The sequence below is a fragment of the Thermobia domestica genome, chromosome 6 (assembly GCF_964235325.1).
Source record: "Thermobia domestica chromosome 6, izTheDome1.hap1.1, whole genome shotgun sequence".
NCBI lineage: Eukaryota > Metazoa > Arthropoda > Insecta > Zygentoma > Lepismatidae > Thermobia > Thermobia domestica.
Genome location: NC_137459.1, coordinates 171835787 through 171856988, shown reverse-complemented (window position 1 = coordinate 171856988; position 21202 = coordinate 171835787). Strand labels below are relative to the sequence as shown.

General features: G+C 34.7%; 1 protein-coding gene across 14 annotated transcripts in view; it reads left to right on the top strand.

The window, feature by feature from the left end:
- The window catches only part of Itpr (Inositol 1,4,5,-trisphosphate receptor), a 281735-nt gene that overhangs the window by 151666 nt on the left and 108867 nt on the right, over positions 1-21202 (top strand). For 11 of the 14 annotated variants that reach the window (XM_081762388.1, XM_081762394.1, XM_081762393.1 and 8 more), the window contains 5 exons: positions 5492-5560; positions 13358-13478; positions 16041-16183; positions 19532-19719; positions 20702-20813. In XM_081762388.1, the coding sequence (XP_081618514.1) occupies positions 5492-5560; positions 13358-13478; positions 16041-16183; positions 19532-19719; positions 20702-20813 (633 nt within the window). The remainder of the gene's footprint in view (positions 1-5491; positions 5561-13357; positions 13479-16040; positions 16184-19531; positions 19720-20701; positions 20814-21202) is intronic. The other 3 variants (XM_081762398.1, XM_081762396.1, XM_081762390.1) reach the window with 1 other exon arrangement.

Sequence of the window (21202 nt, the reverse complement as noted above, 5' to 3'; positions counted from 1 at the left end):
CTTGGACAACACGTGATATGCACTTGTCGTGCTAATCTTGATATTGCTGGATTCCAACCAACATCCATCAGTTCCAAGAGGTTCGTTCCCGTGGTTTCAGTAATACTTTCTTGTTTCCCGTCTTTTTCTTTCAAATTAGTTTTTTTTAATGCTCGCTCGGATATTAAAGATTCTCTTTTGGATTTGTGTCTCATTTGTAGATGTATTTGATATTTCGTTGCATTTCAATGTAATTGCCTTCAAAGCTTCGGCTTTCCTTCGTTTACTTTGTGGTAACTGTGACTTTGAAAGTACCACTGGAACTTTTATAATATCAACAAATGCACTTTAATTGAAACTGTCGTTGCTACTTGTCCCTTCCATGGCGTTTAGGATACTGCGCCAGAAGTTACCCACAACGAAATGACCGCCCAACAGATGGGAGAAATGAGTAACTACTTCTTTTATTGATACGACTCAGTGCTACGTGCAGAGGAAGCGCGAGTAAACGTTCATAAATCTGGAGCAGACTAGACCTGAGTAGTGGCTTGTTTTATTGATACGAAATTGAGGGAGGAGATTACTCCAGGTGTAGTTACTCCGATTCTCGAGCAGGACTTCTCAGGAGTAGTTACTTATTTTTATTGATATCACCCATTATTCGTATTTCATAAATACATATTTCAGTAATAAATCTAGGGTATGATATGATGTATATGATTTAAGAAATGAATACAGTCATTTACTGCAGTGACCTATTCCTTTGATTAATATTGATAACATTTGGTGGCATAATTGACACTAGTATATGAATAGAATGTGAACAAAACATAACAAGAAATGAAGGCATGATGGGAAAGATTCGATTTTACTTTTGGTTTCACATTAAATAAAAATTACATTTACAACGTTATCTGAACATTTGGACAAAACTGGTTACTGACTCTGGATTAAACAGTCCCAGAATTGTCCCTTTTTGACAAGTAGGTTTAACGCAAGCGAGAAAAATTTTTCATTGATTATAGCAAAACATTTTGAGCTTATATTTCAACAAACAACAAATCAACATAAGGAATTTTCGTATGTGTAAAGATCTACTATTTCCCATCTGGAGATGCATTATTTTGATGGCCAATTTTCACCAAGAATTGGGAGTTGACTTCAATTACAGTATGCCTTCCGATCGTTTGAATCGTCTCTGTCCAGTGCATGTCTTTTACAGATGAGTATCAGAATAATGGAAACACCTTTAAAAAAGTGCAGATTACCAGATTAATAAGGCGTTGGTCCACCTTTTGCCCTTAGAACAGCTCTGATGCGACGTGAAATGAAGTGATAGAGGTCGTGAATGGTAACAACTGAAATATTATAACATTCCGCGTGCAGTGCATTACTTAATTCCGTGGGATAGGATAGACGCAGATCTGCTCTCCAGATTGAGGTACAGATATTTGATTATCTTCATGTCCGTAAATTGGGTGGACAAGGAGAAATATTCAACTTCATCTCGATGTTCCTCAAACCATGCCGCAACATCTCGATCTGTGTGTATGGGAGCATTATCATCCGGAAATATGACGTCATTGCCCGGAAATATCTAGACCATAAGAACCATATAACCCCCTAAAACAGCGACATGATCACAGGCAGTAACGCAATCGGTAAGCGTCAGCACAGCTCCTATTGGAAACAAAGTTATTGCGACTCATAGCATCATAGAATCAATCGCGCCATGTTTCATGGTTGTAGAAGGCAGAGCGGACTATACCCTTCTTTGTACGTCCGCCACAAACACTGCCCGATGTTTGAAATAAAGTGAACGTTGACTCAACCATATCACACGTATCCAGTTATTATCAATCCATGTTGTGATCGTGACACTATTGTGCTAAAGCGTTATGATCTCTTTTCGGCGCGTGCAACCCGACTCGTGTATCAATGTCATGTAACTTGCAGCGGACTGTGATTGTCTCAGGCTGTGGGAGGTGCTGCTTGAATTTTGCCGTCCCTTGCACCGTAGTCGCACGACGATTCTGAGTGACAATCCGCTTTAATGCTTAGCAGGACCTATCATTCAGGGGTTTCTTCCGACCACTGTTCTTCGCGATGTGGTTTTGCCATGAGTTTTGGAGCCCGTCGTCATCTTGAACACTATGGACACTATCCCTTGCGACATACCCAACATATTTGCCATTTTCTTCACGCTCACACCACATAACCAAGGGCCAACAGTTTGCCCTCTTTGGAAATCATTGAGGCCGCCTATTTTACGCTATCACCGTCTGCTCAGTTCACTCCGAACTGCCATCCTACTGCTCCTCACGAAGTACGTATTTTTCTTAACATCACCACCAACCATCCGGTATTGTGGTCGCCGCGTGAGCGTTGCCAACCCAGACATTGACTGTTTCCAACTCCACGTGTTTCCATTATTCTAATGACCATCTGTATACCCTAATTAATTCATTTAGTGGCTATCAACAAAAAATATTGCACATGCTTACTAAGTAGGGCTGGGTCTACAACTATGATGATATTGGTCAAGTTCAGGTGAGTTTCACAGATCGCATTTTAGTAACACTTCTTGATTTCGCCAAGTCAGGACCACGAAATTTTAAATGCATTGACTTGAAAGCCAAGGGTTGGCACACAGTATAATCTTTCATGCGTAGTTAAGCTTATCAAGGTATACCACAATGCCAAGTTTGATGAAGATCGGTTGAGTTTCGTCGATAGTACGCGATATATAATATCATTTCCCTCAGTCCAAAGCCAGATTTGATGGCCAATAACTTAGATCTGCGTACCATAATATTCCATTTGCCTACTAAGGCCTATGAGATCTACCAGCACGCCAAGTTTAGTGAAGATCGGACGAGTTTCGTTGAAAGCATGCGAGATAGAATATCCTTTTTCCAAACCCAAATCTAATTCGATAACTAAAGGTATGCACACCATAATATTTAATATACTTACAAAGCTCGCCAATCTCTACCACCATGTCAGTTTTGGTGAAGCTAGGATTAGTGCCTTGCATCGTCCCTAATACACGGGGGTCATTTCATAAATAATACGCAAGTTGGCAACAGTGTGTTTTGAATAACGAAATCCCAGTAAACCTTGCGCCATTTCAGCTTCAGTTCATTATGGAGCAGGACGTATGCTTGTGAACTCTGTAGTGTACACATCTTGACTGATAAGTGTTGGAAATGGTGCCTGCAAGTGTTTCGTGTACTATGTCTGTTAACGATCAGAGGACGTATGTTAAGATTGAAACTTTACGTTTCGAAACCCTGACATAAATCATCAATCCTTTATGCGAAGTTTGCGATGAGTTGCTTGTTACCCTACTTGTCTTGTAGAGTGTGAAGAGCTCAATCTTTACCACAACTAACAAAATGTCGATGAGCTCAATCAAAGGTCAAACAGATGATGATTTTTTTCCTTATGATCGCTAAGGAAGCATCATAATAAACAGAGTTCCATGTGTAAAAAGTGTTACAGCAGTGTATTACTGTGACTTCTGTACAAAAAAATGCAAGAAACCAGACCTTAGTTTCTCGAAGCTAGACCATTCATTCTGCACGACAACACTCTCCCACACTTCGGGAATGTCATAAGTAAAAAGTTACGTGGATACTGCTGGGATTTGTTATCTCGCACTCGATACACTCCGGATGTGAGTCTGCAAGACTTCCGTTTATTCCCAAAGTTGAAACAACCTATGCATCGTTTCCTATCTCTAGAAGAGCTTCTGTCATAGTTACCCGAACAATTCGACAGCTGAACAAAAATGGCGTCTGGATAGAATATTGAAGCTTTCAGACGTTGGAACTCTATCATTGAGGAGCATGAAGACATGTGTAGAGATATAAAAATTAAATGCATAACTAAACAATAATTAGTGTGCATTATTTATGGAATGACCCTCGTATAATATTCTTATATTTGATGTTTTTAAAAAATCAAATGGATGAAATTTAAAAAAATCTATTGTGAATGGAGTCTCACTAAAAAAAAAATACCAGATTTTTTTTACAGGCTTTATATTTTTGCAGTGCTTTTCACAAACTAATTTTTCGTTGTCTTTTCTACGAATGTACTCTGATTTTAAAGTTTATATTATTCTGGATTTTTCTTCTTATTATCTATTTATTTGTTTATATATTTATTTTGATCGAAATGCATAGCTACGCTAAGTGGGAGTAAAGAGAGCTCCTCAAGTTAGGGAGATGTAACACAGCATATAAATTTCTCATTAAAAATAAATAACGTGTATCTGACAAGGCAGTGCTTGCAAAAATTATCCTTCTAAGAGGAGGATTTTCTATATTTTAATTTCTGATTTAGTGTTCATAAAATTTTCAATGTGAGGAATCTATTAAACTGTTTGAAATTAATTTTTGAACATTATTGGTCAACATTTGAGTTAACCTGGAATTTTTCATTTTACTTAGATTTCCAAAGGGGAGAGAGAAGGATTAAATTATTTTCCATAAACTTTGTTCTTTCTGTGCCAAAAAATGGACATTTCAGCTAACTTGAATATACATTTTAGAATTATTTGTGAATATTTTCCATATTTCTGGAAGAAAAATTCTTTAAGTATTGTGATATTAAATGAATTTTGGCTGATCTGAAATTACAGATTCGTAGAAGGTGTGCTGTCTATGTTTCGGAATTGTAATCCACTCCATTCTCGTAAGGCTAAAAATAAAATATAATAGTATACTTATTTGATATTACTAACAGAACTAATATGATAGATATAATTGCAAAATCTAATCTTTCTTTCTTAAATTTGAGCTATTAACCCTAACATTTAAATAAATTTTAGAAAGTCAATTTTCATAATGGGAGTTAATAATTAATCAATTAAATAAAATGTGGTGTACGTATGGTCGTAGCATTCTTAATTTATTATTTTGTGTAGTTCACATGCCTGATATGAAGAAAACCATCTTTGTACATATTTTAGTTGGCTTCAGTTACTTCCGTTCATTATGATTGTTTTCCTTTATTTCTCTGACTTCCCTTTAGTGCTTATACTCGTATTTGCTGTACATCAGTAGTAACTGTTGAATACACAGTATTAAAGCCGAATTCGATTTAATTCATTATTAAAGAGAAGAAAAAAGTGAAAATGCTAGTACTGCAAAGGAATAAAGTAGGTAGTAAACATAAAACAAATTGTTGCGTGCTATAATTGAACCTTTTCTATAAATATCTCTTGCTTGTTTAATTTTTCTTGCACTCCTGACTTTAATACTGCTGTTGTGCTGTCACGTGGTAGTATATTGAAGATTTTGGGCTTATTGGTAAGCTTGTAGATGCCTCTGTATTAAGTACATATTAAAGATTTTAGATTTGTATCTGCTTTGCTACTATTTCAAGGTGTAATTCATTATAAATACAAAAAAAAAAAAAAATCGATGCATGTTTTTACTTAAATAATCTGGTGGGCATTTTGTGTTGCATGATCTGGTTGTCATGGTATTGGGTGTATCCATAGAAACATCTGCTTGAAGCCAGGATGTTTTGGAGCCAGCAGTGTTGTAACTCGATACAGAATCTCCTCCATGTGAGTATTGGTGCCCATTTGATGTGACGTTGATGATGGGTTACTCTTAGACTTTTGATTTGCATGTCCTTGTTAACTGAGTAATGTAGTGCAGTAATCACTTATAACCTTCCTTATATATAATACAGGGTCCGGAGAAACTTCAGGAAGATAATAAACACGACTCGAAAATCTTGTTTGGAAACTATAAACTGCAACAATGCGAAAAGTCAGTTTTAGAAGCGTCTTTGCTTGAAAACTGAGGCTGTGTTTTAGAGATTCAAGAAATGGTTTAAGAACTAATACAATTTCTATCTAAATACATGTTTGCGAATCTGATCATATCAACACAATTAACTTTACTAAAGCAAGTTGACTAACTTCCGAAAATCCATATAATACCTTACCTTACCTTCTTATATATGTACAGTATGATTTACAGACATGGATGATATGTATGAGTTATACTAGTTCCTGTCTGATATCTCGAACTCTGTGAGCCTCATAGTCTCATAGTTTTAAAGCTAGGATGCTTCTGAAACGGATTTTCTAAAGATTAGGTTATTTACAGATCTTAAAAAAAATGCTGTCTTTTCTCAATACTTGTTTATTAGAAAAATTTGTTTTTTTCATCTCCTAAAGTTTGGATGGTCTTGTTTTTCCACACCCTGTATATATTTTCTTTTTTAATGAGTAAGTTTATTCAATATCCAAATTGAATGTTGCGGTGGCAGTAGAGCACTCATTTTCGAATCACATGAATTTTCATTATATACTACCTCATATCAATAAAAGCTATATTCTCAGTGCAGATCACGAATATTATTATGTATGTATACGGGAAAGATAGTCCAGAATAGCGCCTTAGATTAACAGTCATAAAATGCAGAATGCCTATATATTTGATGAACTATATTAATAGTATGTTCATCTAGTTGTTGTCATCAAAAAGTACACTAATGATACGTTGCCAAAATGTTACTACAGGGGGATAAATTGTTTTGTATATATTCATCAATTTGAAGGTTACAATATTGAAGTGGACATTTTAATAGATGCACCTCTTTCAGTTTAATATTCAATAACAATTAAAATAAAAATTATTACTTACAATTAAAAAGTATTCTTGTTTTCTCTTATACGTATATTAATATGAAGCTCTCTACCGCAGGTCATGCCAGCTTTCCTAGAACTGACTTTGCGTTTTTTCAGGGTACTTTCCATTTCCCCTATGTGTACAATGTTCGATCAATTACTTTCATCCATTATGTACCTACAGAACGTAATCATGGTTCGTTGAGTTGAAATTTTGATATCTAAAATAGGCGACAAATGGCTGAATACTGGACTCAAATTTTCATTGGTCGGGCATTTTTCTTAATGTAGGATTGTCCAGATACTTCGATCTTGGTTTTATGCACGTTAATTTCGTGTGTATACATAAATCATAAGTCGTAGATGACATACTTTAGGGTATACTTGTATGTAACCAATTCTAGAGATAGGAGCCGCGGTGGCTCAGTGGTAGAGCGTTCACCTCTGGTGCGTGGGGTACTTGGTTCGATCCCAGCTCGCGCCAAGTGATCTGTGTGGTGGTCAAACACCGTATGCGTGTTTCCCATTTCCTCCCACTTTCTTCTTCATTTCGTTCATTTCTCATCATCACCGTCTTCTTTAGCCTAGCCGCCATAACCGTGGGACGTAGAACTTAAAGATTGCATTGGATTCCAATTCAAGAGATTTTCCGATGTATATGACGCACGCCTCTAAATTATTCCTATGTATATCCTCACAGAAGTAACATCCACATTTAAACCTTCTCATTGCTTGTGATCTTCAATACTTCCCCCGTCCCCATGGTACGGCCATGATTAAAGTTATGCACATTTTATACAGACTTGTAGTGGCTAACTGCTTCAAATATTTGGCTCCCCTCCCCCACAAGAAATTTTAATGACGCTCTGCACGTCATTACCCCTCCTTCCTCTTGTAGGTATTCTTGCCAATTCAGTGGTATATTTCTCAGTTTAATTGCCCGGTTTTAAAAGGCAGTTCGTTGGTAGAGTAATCTGAAATATGTTCTGAAAGGCTGATAGAATACAATTTCAAATTTATCTGTCTTTCGTGTGACAGATTTACAATTTTCAAAAGTGCGTATGTGTGTATACGTGTTTGGGCAAGTGACAGTTATTCATATTGTTTTGATACATTTGAAATATTTGGGACATTACCTACCTATGACATTCTTATAAACGAAATTCACCTAGGCAGTGCGATCCACGCTGACATCCTAAGACTGTTTTTTCAAATTGAATCGCATACTGAAAATATATTAGTGGCTACAATATCAACAACTCGCCTCTAAAATTCTAAAATCACTTTACAGCAGAAAGCGGTTGAAGTGGCACAAGAGATCAATAAGTTTGAAGAAGTCGATGAATATGGATAGTAGAAAAGATTTTCGTATCCCAACTCAGGTAGTGTCAGAGTTGGTTACAGAGGGAGTTTGTGGTTCGATTCCCGGCCAAGTAAGTTAGTGGTGGACAACATCGTGTCCTTAGGATTTCTCGGGTTACTCTCGTGTTCTCCCATGTATTAATTCCATCAAGTTTTCCATCATCATTCACTTGCCTTAATCATTCGTCTCCCTTAGCCTAAAGGGCATAATCGTGGGACGTAAACTGAAAGATTTCATTTTATTTTTTATTACAGAGGGAGACGGGAGTTATGTTGTAAGATAAGGACCTTGTCTTTCTAAAGAATTGTTAGCTTTAGCATAGTTGTCGATTCATTTCCGTCATAGGACAAATTTCATACCAACTTTATACCACTAAATACGCAGGTGCATCGTTTGAGAGTAAAGATATGGCTTTGGGCAGTACCTTGGCGCTCAGCACTACCCCACCAATGTGACGATTAATCGAAGATTGTCGTACTAGATCTACTTTTAGGGGTCACTGTGGTTCAGTGGTAGAGCGTTCACCTGTGGTGTGTGGAGTTCCTGGTTCGATCCCAGCTAGCGCCAAGTGAGCTTTGTGGTGGACAAACACCGGTGTGCATGGGTTTTCTCGGGGTTCTCCCGCTTCATCCCACTTTGTTCGTTCCACCCCTTCATTCCTTCTCATCACTGTCTCCTTTAGCCTACCCGGCATAACTGTGGGATGTAACACAGTTTCATTTCATAGATCTACTTTCCAACCCCTTAACAATCCATGAAAGAGGTACACAAAAGATAGTCTCTTCATTGAAAATGGGGCATGATGTACACTCTTATTAAAAATTTTCACCATGCATATTGTTGTCATTTGCCAAAACACAACGAAGCATATTGTGCTTTTGAGATATCGCACTTTGGCAAAAGTGATCTTTAAGAATCTGCGGTAAAATCTTGTTCGAAACTCATTGTAATAGTGCCTACAATCTCATTTTCTAAAATTTTATATAAATTCTTCTTCAGTAAATTAAGCACTAGTAGTGAAACTCTTTCGATCTCATTTAGGCTAACTGCCGTGACTTAAGTTTTCAGGGATTTTCGTAGCGTGCAAAATATGTTTGGAAGATGATATCTAAGATATTTTTCTCCAGTATCTTGCAGGACTTTGCGACTGAAATTTCTTTTTCTTTTTAACTAATCTATGTGAAAACGCTCCCAAATCCAAAGCATTCTCACCCATCCCTGAAAAGAAATTACATAATGTATGCTTTGTTCTGTATGAGAATTTACGTATATACCCCAGCCTTAGTTTTAACGCTAATCAAATTTTCACCAAAACAAAGTTTATGTAACTTCTATAAATTGGACCAACGCAGCTAATCGCTTCAGATTTTAGTTCTCGAAAAAAAAAAGAATGTAAGAAAATGAAACAAGTAAAACTTTTAACTTTTTAAGAATAAATTTGAAAAATTTTCATAAGTGTTTACATATTGTGGAGTTATTTGCTAATTTATCACAGCAGTTCTATGAAATATTCTTTACCAGTATTTTATGAAATATTTCTATACCATTACTAACACTCTATAGCAAAATAAAATAAATGGGCAATAACCTAAAATGTTCATCCTACAAACATATAGATGTCTTTTACATTCCTCCAATCTTTACTTAACATATTGCTAATGTGAAATTCGTGACAAATTGTCAGTTGAATAGTATTCCTATAGAAAATTCTATTTCGCCGAAATTACACTGTTTTATTTTGAAGATGAAAGTCTAAAATTATTATTATATATTATACACAGTAAGCATTGTTGATAACTACTATCCTGATATTTTTAATTCCCGACATATATATATCCAATGACGTACGAACAAACTTTACTAATGAATTTATCATTTTTATAATTATACTCTGATTTGTCCAACAAATTATCTAATTGATTATTATGTACGTATTCGAAGGTCTTTAAAATTCTCATAAAATTATGTAAGGAGATTGGATGTTCGTAAGTTATTTCAGCATGCATGAATTTGAACATTTTTAATAACAGGATAATAAATATGTTATTACAAATAATGCCAAAGAGTGACGTGAATATTTCTAAGACCAAAACAAAAGTGCAAGTGATGAAATTCGAAATGTAAGACTTAAAAATGTATGAAGTAACTAATTTAAAAGGGTACGTAGAATTTAAACGTAAATATTCTGTCATTTACATGTTGTATCTATTGTGGAAATTACTCTTGCAGTCCAACTTTTTAGCATGTCGTTGGTTTCAGTTATGCCATAGACATAGTGTAGATAACAAATAGTTAGCAATATGCTTGGTTGTTTGTTATAGATTATCCAGGTTAAACATTGTTTTAAAAGCTTATGCAATGTTGCGCTTTGGAAAGTTGGGAGCTTCATGTTATGTGCTTTCTGTTCTGTCTTAAGATGAATTGACAGCCCCTAGCGAAATGTTCATGTTGGAAGATTCTGTTTAACAATATCAGTAGAGCATTGTTGAGAACTATCCTGGGTCTGTACCAGACTTCTATGATACTTTTGTTTTTGTCGATAATGGAAGTATGTATATTATCTAGTACAGTGGTCAGCAAAAGCTCATACCCCCTTACTTTCTTTAAAAATCTCATTAAAAAATAAAGAATTTAAGTACTGCTTTTTGGTTACTTACAGAAAACTACATAACCCTCTACATCAATAAAAAGCTAGACTCTAAGTGGCCTATTCTCCCGAAGTTAAAGGGAAAGAATGCCTAAAGTGGGTCAGGACTTTTGCTAGTGACTTTATTATATTTTACCTGTGGTTCCACAAAAATCTGTTCAGTTTACACAGATGATCAACTTACTAGGTGAACAAGAAATATTTGTACGTATATGATTACACCTGAAGTTACTAACTTTAACGGCTTTTACTCTACTTAGACCAGAAAAGTTTATAATACGTAAGAAGCGATTGTCGTTAACATCATTAATCTGATATGTTGGTAGCAACTGAAAATAGTTTGTATTCAAAAGGTCGTACGTTCCGATATCATTACACTGGGTAGAATGACAAGATATTTTGCTAGTACTCATGTACGGATCTTCAATTTAGGCAGTAATTCAGTATTACCGTTATCTGCAAATGTCAAAATCATTGAACTGTAATGAAAGATTTTAGTGTTTGTGATAAAAATAGTGATCTGGCAGTATATTCGTTTGCTTTGTTAAAATATTAATTCCCTATGGAAGCATATCGGGGACAGTTAGTTACTGCGTAAAGAATGTCAGTCCATATACAGACTAGAAAGATGGTACTTAAAATGGAAGAACTGATGACTGGGTTTATAGTCGAAGTTCAATATTTCCTGTACATTAAAAGGAACGGAAAACGCACCAGAAACAGGACCATTCCTAATAATTATAAGACAATTGAATGAAAATAACATTACACTGAGCATGAATGTAATGTCCACACATTACAATGAGCATCAATTGTAATGCCCATTGAGCAAGGGTGTAAATGGGCCAACAGATCTTACATTGCAGGTAGACAACCTGAGAAAGGGCCCTTAAATATAACAATCTTCTCAAGTGAGTAGATTTTGGTGGTTAAACTTACAGTAATTAAGTTAGTGATTTTAAAAACTTATTTTACCGTGTCTACCAAAAATGCACATTGCTTTTAAATATTCTTTCTGTGGTAATATTAAACATAATCAATGTAAAAAATACTTTAGAGAATACTTTGCAGTACAAAAAGCAATACATGGTGATTTATATAACGGGAAATGATATAGCACTAGAAAATATAAGCGCAGTTTGTGGTGTCGCTTATATTAGATAATACGCTATGCTTTTCTTTCTTTTTCATTATTATTATTCCTTTTCCAGAGTTATGCATATTTTTCAGAATTTACTACTGACTTAATGGCAGACTAATCTAGAAATATAGTAACATATATATAGAAGTTTAATTCTATATGGAAGAAGTGTGCTTTAAAAGATATTTATTTTACTCATTGAAGTGCTCGAACATGCCAATAAAATCACGTTTAGCATACTGCTGTAGTTCATATGTGTTCCGTGATCGGGAATAACATAATGAAGGCATGACGTGAAAATTCATGTCTTCATTGTGCCTTATTTATATTAGGGTATTTCATTTTAGGTACGTGATATATTTTGAGTATAAGAATACAGTCAGTGGTTATATAAGGTAAATTTACACCCATTCATTGTTTAATACTCTCGATTATTTTACACGACTTGTGGTAAGATTTAAGTGTGTAATGTGATCTTAAAAGAGTGAAACGTGTGTTTTATTGGTATTTATACGAACTCAGCATACCTATAATCTTTCGTACGAATATAATGATAATCATCTAGACTTTTGGTGCACGAAGCCTTTGGTTAGGTTTCTGGTGGGAGAGCATCGAGCGTACTACAGTGGTTCAGCTCCCTTAAAACGGGAGGACTCGTCCCACATAGCCTCGGTGCTGACGGATAACATACAAGTGAATCACTCAATAAGAATAACTGAACTATGCAAAGAATTTTCTCTTCATGTGTACGTATTAATCTACCGGTTCTAATCCATTCGACCGTCCTCCCCTTCTCTGTTGATTGAAATATTATTTTAGTACTAATTATAACTATTGTGCTTATGTTAATATTTTGAACGGTAGTATGAGTAGTTTTAGAATACTTGGATTTCGTATTATATTAAATACTGACTTTTTAGTGTATTGAGTTGAGTGTTAAGAAATTATTTCAGAAGCAATAATGATCTAGAAAATTAATATAAACGATTAAACCTGTATACATACATACACACACACACACACACATATATATATATATATATATATATATATAGAGAGAGAGAGAGAGAGAGAGATGTATATAGATGTATATGTTAGACTTATGTATTTATGTAAATTTTCTTTTATACAGTTATCAAGAATCTTTTGTACATGTAATTAAATCGTGTGTACTACTTGAAGTGTCTACGTAACTATGTTATTGGAACCTCATCACTGTCGAAGTTCATAAACATTACTCTGCATTCCTTGCAACCGAATTAAAATATGTGTTTTCAGATCTTTTGATAAGGTCAACTTTTGTTGAGTTGTGAGAAACACGTGCATTATCAGGCAATCAATTTACTCCGTGTTGATGGGCTGTATTTTCTTTCTTACGTTAATTTCGGGATCCTTGGTGTTACAATTAAGCTTGCAACAGTATATATATATACATATATTACCTACTTCAATACAATATTGCATAAGCTTTTAGAAAATTGTTATTTCTCAATATCTAAGCCAGTTAAGTTCATCTGTTGTATTTACTTATGTTTCCAATCAATCCTCTATCATCCGTTTATTTTCCTGCAGACTCGGCAACCAATTTTTGTACAACTGCTTCAGGCCGCTTTCCGAGTGTCTCAATGTACATGGTTAACTGCATCTCAACGTTTTAGTGTGGAAAATTGCATTAGAACACTCTCAGATGTTGGTAAGGATTTTTTTCTACTACTTACTTTAGTACAAGCATGTTTAAAAAGATAGTCACTCGATTTGTCTTTCCTGCATCTTTGCCCACAATCATAGGTAATTTTAATTCGTAAAATCGTCAAAAACATTTCCGAGGAGGCAAGAAAGATATGCTTTTGTTTAGTTCTGTCGAAGGTAAGAATATATGAGACTGATCTTCAACCTCGAATACTTTCATATATGCTCCAAGTAATGTAAATTGGATAAAATTGGGGAAAAAGGGATAGAAGAAATCCTGTTGGGATACGTCAAATAATTACAATTTAAAGTATAGATACAAGGTACCTTATGATTTTACAGTCTTCCTATTTACATAAGCAGTTAGTCGTAGTACCTCTTGTATTTAATGTAAACTTTGCTGAATTAAATTAAAGAGGTCCCTCGTTACTATATCATAAATGTTCGCGTCTCTGGCGCGGAAAATCTGGGTTCGATTCTTGGCGGAATCTTGTGTGGTTCGCATCCCACATTAAGCTGTAGGTCTCCGTCTCAAATACCTAGTTCAAGAAAGGGGCACTAAACCCCAATCCAACAACCTATTCACTGAATTAAAACGATAAGAATACTCTCATTAGTTGTTTTTGTAGTTTTTATAAAGAAAGGTTAGCTGTATAGAACGTCAAAGGTATGAGAAAGTTTTAGCTAAGGTGATGGAAGAAACATTTCTATATGAACTGGACTTTTAAAAGTAATAAATAACGAAACTTCAATTTGTGCTGTGAATGAGTATCCTGAATTGTTCCTGCATCAGCTTACGTCCCACGAAATCTTTGTTTAACGTCTCACGATTATGCCCTTTAGCTTAAGAGAGACGATGATTGAGGCAAGTAAATGACGATGACGATGATGGAAGAATTGGGGGAAAGAGAATGTGGAAGGAAACGGGAGTACCCGAGAAAACCCGCAGACAAGATGTTGTCCACCATAAACTTACTTGGCCGGGGATCGAACCAAGGACCCCACGCACCAGAGGTAAGCCCTCTACCACTGAGCCACCATGCCCTCCTTAAGCTCCATACAATAGTATATGCATAGTATATACACAGTAGAGACTGAGCCTCATCGGGACCACTCACATTTATTTGTATACTGCCGCCATCTTTCTTGCTCAGTTGTGTTTTAAATACGTTTTTATTCAGCTTATTACAATGCTAAGCATTTTCTTTTATTAAAATGGATGTTCCTGTAAGCAAAAATAGGTCTCCAGGGGACCTGACAAATCGTAAGTTGTTTGTGTTGTTAAGTTGGCAAAAATGTATCGTAGAATTAGAAAAATGAACAAAACGCATTAAGATTTCTCTTCAATGAGTTAATCTGATCTCATCAAATAGCCAGTTATAATATTGACACATTGTATTAAAGACAGAGCAGCATATTGTTACGCATAAAAATATGAATATTAAATTGTCATAATTTAAAAGCTAATCGTGATTCTCTCTGTTTACTATAGTAAAAGCTTAAAAAACATAATTTAGATTCCAAAGTGATGTAGATAGAGCAACTTTGCTAATAATAAGTAAACACTAAGTTAAACCCTGTAATAATTATAATAATAATAAGTCTTATTTTATAGTCTGGAATATAAATTCTGACACTACTTTGATAACATTTCAAGAAACTTAGACAATTGCCAAGTATAATGGAGGAACGTTATCTAATACAAAACAACGAAGAATATCGATAATGTTGAATGTGGAAATTGCATTATTAGTTATTAAATATATTTTTGTTGCTGATTATGCGGTGTATTATATCATGTGTATATAAACTTAAACAATGTTACATCATCTTCATACAAACTTCAAGATGAATGAGAAGCAACTAAACATTGTTTTATTATTATTTAAGTCTGTACATTATGAGATAGGATTGCATGTGCTAGGTCAGAATTCTACGTGGGCATAGACGGCATCCTCCAACGAATGGGAATGGAATCCACAGTATTCAGTAGAAATTCCTGCAGGACTTTACTGATAATGTCCCGAATCCTTTTCTTCAATGACTTCAGAGCGCGTGGCTCTGTCTTGGACACTTTGTTTTTTGCCGAGCCTTACAGGAAAAAGTCACAGGGCGTGAAATCTAGATATCTGGCAAACCATTCGTAAAGTTTTCGTCATCCCAGCCAAAGTTCCGGGAAATCGCGATCCAACCAGGCCTATACGTTAAGTTCAAAGAGTGGCAACATGCAGTCTCTTATGAAAACAAGCTTATTGATGTTTCCCCAGCTAGATACTTTGGACCTAACATACTCTTCAAAAATCGTCAGGTAGCACTCGCCTTGAACTCTACACCTCGTAGGGTACCACAATCTCCTGGACAGTCAAGCGGCTAATTATCTTACTTGAAAGATAAGAAAGCAATCATATTGTGAAATGTGTGTGTAAGTACGTAATCCTATTCCATAATATATATGTACGCAGTGTTTCATTAAGATTGCACAATGCAGATTTTTAATGCCTAATTACTTTTCACCCATCTCTAATATTACTATGTGGTACGTAAACTATAAACTTGTTCTCTTTAGCGAAAAGCAGAGGGATAGCCATTCCTTCAGATTTAGAAACTCAGGTAGCTGCCATGTTTAACAAAGCGGCGATGTTAAGTAGACAGACAAGCAAGTGGTTGCAGCATGCAAAAACTCCGAAAATGGAGCGTTCACAATCACAGGTGAGTCCATTGTTGAAATGTGTTTTCAGTGAATTTTTCCTTTAAATATCACATTCAACTTGGTTCAGGATATATGTTGTTCAAAGATCTATGTACAATGTATTCATTGATTAGAAATGTTAAGTAAATAAAAGTTATCCAGGGATTAGCTATTTCCACGAAATTGAACAAATGTATTTTTAAAAACCTGGATAACCTGATAATTCAACGTTTATTACCAAAAATAATACAAAAACAATGTATCTTTTCGATCTGACCTACAAATTCTACATGTTTTTGCTCTATTTGCATAATTTTCTTAGTTAGGACATGCAGTATTTGAATATGATATTCCTTTTTAATCAGTTCCAAATAAAAGATTCTATGAATTGTTGCATATGAATTTCTCTCTTGACAGGATTTATTAACGTATGTTATTTATTCATCTTCAAATAGTTAACGTACTCTTTCAATAGGCTATGTACTGTCTTTTATCTCCCTGTTCTTACGTAGTTGTATAATTCACGAGTTTCCCCTAGAATAGGATTTTTAAGTTTCTCTGATTTTATGACATCCTTAAGTTAATTGAATTTCAATAAGATCCCGTCTACATTAAAACCTGCTCAGCCTAAGTTAAATTCATTTACTAGGCCAAACAGAGAACAAGTACATTGTAAGAACCATGGGCGGCGATTTGGGGGGGCAAGAGGGGGGCAGTTGCCCCCTCACTTTTTTGAAGTGACGCCCTAATTTATATAGTTTCATTTGGAAATGTAAAAAGGTCGTCCACACAATTTGGAGAGAAGATCTCTGACTTTCCCTGACATTCCATGACGAAAGTTCCAGATTTCCCTGACTCCTGAATAATAAAAATATAGAAAAAAGAAACCTCAGTCTCCACACTCCCCATAGTTGGCCTTGTTCTCTTCCCCTTCTGTTTCTTTCTTTTTTCAATTTTCTTTCCAAATGAACGTAAATTTACAAACACGTGCATTAGGCCTACATATTACACAAAATGTAAAGTTACAAACGAAAGTGTGCAGTATACAGAGTACTTAAGATATGAAAAAAATTACACATTATACGCTTACACATTGTAATACCAATTACACAGCATTATAATATTGCCTGTTGTAATAAATAGTTCATACATGATTTTAGTAATTATTAAAAAAAAAAAAAAAAGATTATGTAACACATACTTTTGCTGGTGCAGTCGTTAAATGCAACCCATTTAGAAATTTGTTTTCATCCTTTCTCGCATAGTTTTCTTCTCATTGATCTGAATATCCTTCTTGTTGTCTCCGCAGTTTAATTTTCTTTTTCCTCCAGCTCCTTTAGTTGTTGCTGAATCGTCTGTTTCTCTCATCTCCAGCATTTATTTCTCTTTCCTTTTCCAGATACACCTGATATTGTCTCATTGAACTTCTCACTGAATTTATCATACCTCTTGTAATTATTAATCCTGATAATCTACCTATTCTCATCACAGAATCATATATGATCCATTGATGAGCCACCAGAGATTCTTCTTGTAAGTTGTCAACAATGAGAATTTTATTTATTGTGAAACCACTTTCAAAAAATGCATTTTCGTGAAAGAAGATAAAACACAATTTCATAACTGTCCATAAGTCAACGAAATTCTTTCCATTTCCTAAGACTAAGAAAACACTCATCAAGTCCAATACCATCTCTGTCATTGGCTATGAATTCATTCGAGTGTTCCTTAAAATCTTCAGTCTGAGCTTTCACTGTGAGCTGGAGATACAATTTCTTCGCGTTCTCAGCCACTTGTCCAGATATCCTCTTGGCACCATGCAATTCTTCTAGAACAGCGTCTACCCTTTTGAGCAAATATACCAGGATGCAGTTAAGTGTGTTTCTCACAGAAAATTAGTTTCAACAACTATATCAGAGAATACTGACTCCCTCAATATCATCATTGAGAACACCACATTTTGCATCCAGTAACAGTAAAGAAATCAACCCTATTTCATAAATTCGATAATTGAACAATGGACCTAAATCGATTTTTCCCTGACTTTCCCTGACCAATCTGCCATTTCACTGACTTCACCTTATACATTTTACTTCCCTGACCTTTCTCTGACTTTCACTTATTTTCCAGAAGGTGGACACCCTGGTAAAGGTTTTGTATGTATTACTGTTTCATAGGAAAAAAATGATGCCATATAATATTTGCCTTTGCGTACGTATTGGTTATTTGCCTTCCCGTGGAGTTAAGAAAGCTACAGGAATTGCGTTTTAATTGCAATTCAAAGCAATTAATATTGCAATTTCATATTTCTTTAAGTATCATATATGCTTGCAGTGCTTATTGTATTTCATTTTCTAAGAGTAAATTATTGATTTAATTGCATGTGTGGAATTAAAAGTATAAGTTGTTCAGTAATTCCCAGTTCCAATATAACTTCTGCAAAACAAGCGTCATTATTCATTACTATGATTAATATTGTCCCTTCTATTTATTTATTTTGCAAATTTATTAAATAATCTGATGATCACACAATTTTCCAGACAGAATTTTAAGATGTTTATGAGCAAGAACTCAAATCTCTTTTAACACTTTCGTTGTTTAAGAGTATAAAGGGCTAGTACCTACCTGTATTGCTCTTATGAATTTACTTAATAAAATAAAAATACGATATATGGTATTTTAAGTGAAAAAAGGTAGTGTCCTATTGGTTATACAACTTTTGATCAGTGTTAGAAACAACCAGGAAATCTAACATTGATATACAATTGTTCAGATCATGTCTTGCCCCCCCCCCCCACTTTTAACGTCCAACCGCCGCCACTGGTAAGAACAATATTTCTAGATAAGTTGTGGGTAATTGTGTTTGTACTACAAGCCTTCCAATATATTATAGATTCAAAGAAGCAGGTTTATCACATATTTATGTCTCAAAAGCAAATACAGTTTTACTCCTTAAAGTTACCAGCAATGACTAATATTTTTGAAACTTGACTTAAAAAGGGACGAGTGTTATATAATCAGACACGAGTAAAAGACTGAAAGTAATAAACTGTGCACCATTTACTCATTTTAAAGCATTTTATTGAAAGTTCATAATGTTGGAATAAGACAGAGATATGTTAATAGGTATGTTTTTGATAATGTTTGTGAATATTCCAGACTAACGTTTTGATACAGCTTTGTTGTTAAAAAGAGACGTTCAGTTAAAAAAAAAAAAAAAAAAAAAAAACGAATTGTAGTCTAGTTCGTAAATTTTGTCCAAATATGCAAATATTTCCTCGTACTTCTGACATTGTTCATGTATATGAAAGATATCTTCTAAACATGATCAGAAATTTCAGAATTAATGTTTGTTTCTTTCGTCATAGTTAATGCACCTCGACCGCAGTATTATTGAAGGTCTTCAGGACATAGTATCATTGTTAGAGGACCAACTTAAGCCATTGGTGCAGTCTGAGCTCTCTCTCCTGGTAGATATTTTGTATAGGCCAGAGCTACTTTTTCCTCTAGGTACTGAAGCGAGGAAAAGATGTGAAAGTGGTGGATTCATTCGCCGGTATGTATTTTAGCCGTAAGAGCTTTAAAGCGATACATGGTTTTGAACATTTATACATTTATGTAAGTTATAAAAGGAAATTTAAATCATTGAATCAGTATGCAAAATTATATCTTGATAACTTTGAAGATTTTTCATTACTTACAATGTAATACATCCATTTTCCGTATAAGCATACAAAAATATACGTTCTAGTAGATCATATAAACAATGGTATTGGTTTAAAATAAATTTAGAGGAAAAACATAAGAAGTGTTCGCTAAAGTTAGCCAAGATTTTTTTTTTTTTTTACTACCTTCAGATGAAAAAAATAAATATTTATATGTCTACTTTATCATGGTTTTGTACTGTAGTTTTCAGATTACATAGGAATAGTACGATTTCAAGTCAAAACGGGCATCCTGAGTAAGTTTTTGTTTTTGGTTTAACGTTCCACGATTGTGCAGTGAGTCTAAGGGAGACAATGATGATGATAATGAATAAAATATTGAAATGAGGAAAGTGGAAGGAAACGGAAGAGCCCCGAGAAAACCCATACACACGGTGTTCATTTACCGCAAAGCCCACTTGGCAGAAGATAAAGTTAAGCTAGGGACTCCATGTACCGGTGTTCTAATGTTTTACGTGATGGCGCAAAGCGAATATCTGAGTGGGATCTTTAGATTTTTGAAAAAAAAGAAAGAAAAAAAATAAAACGTATGCACGGTTACTTCATGGTACTCGTAGTTATGAGGCAGATTGAAGCTTTAGAAATAGGTATTTTTATTGTAAATTAAATATGTACAAAGATTACTAATATATTGATTAATTTTTATTGGTGTAAACGTGGGTGGAAATATTCGATATCATTCCAGTCTATATTCGGTGAAGTTTGGGACAAGTTCCTCTTAGCGAACAGACGATTGTCGTTAATGCAGGAGCAAATTAAATCTTAACAGTGTTTATTACCCTTTTATTGATTTTATATTCTATTTCTTTTGAGATTGATCAAACATACTGAGAAGCTGCTTGAAGAAAAAGAAGAAAAGCTGTGTGTGAAAGTATTGCGAACGTTACGTGAGATGATGGCTATTGATCCAGAATATGGGGAAAAGGTAAATAAGTTACTTAGGGATAATTGTATCATTACTACTACTTATTTCTTACTTCTAGTAACAAATCAGTTCTTCACAAGTGACCTAAGTGTGTACACAATAAATAAAAACCAAGTGTTTATACTTTCCGTGTGTGGTGTGAGGTGGGTGTGAGACATAGTAATGTGTTAAAGTTGAAATAAATGTCACGATTGCTTATACTTTAAAAAGAAATAAAAAAAAATGAAATTCCTTATAAAGAATATTCAATATAATGCCTTACGTAAGCATAACGCTAATTTTCCAATTACCCTATCTTTCTACCATCGTCGAAATTTAGAAGAAAGATTTTTAGGCAAAATCGAAACTATTTTGGTTGTTTTGGGACATTAGAATATACAAAAATGTTA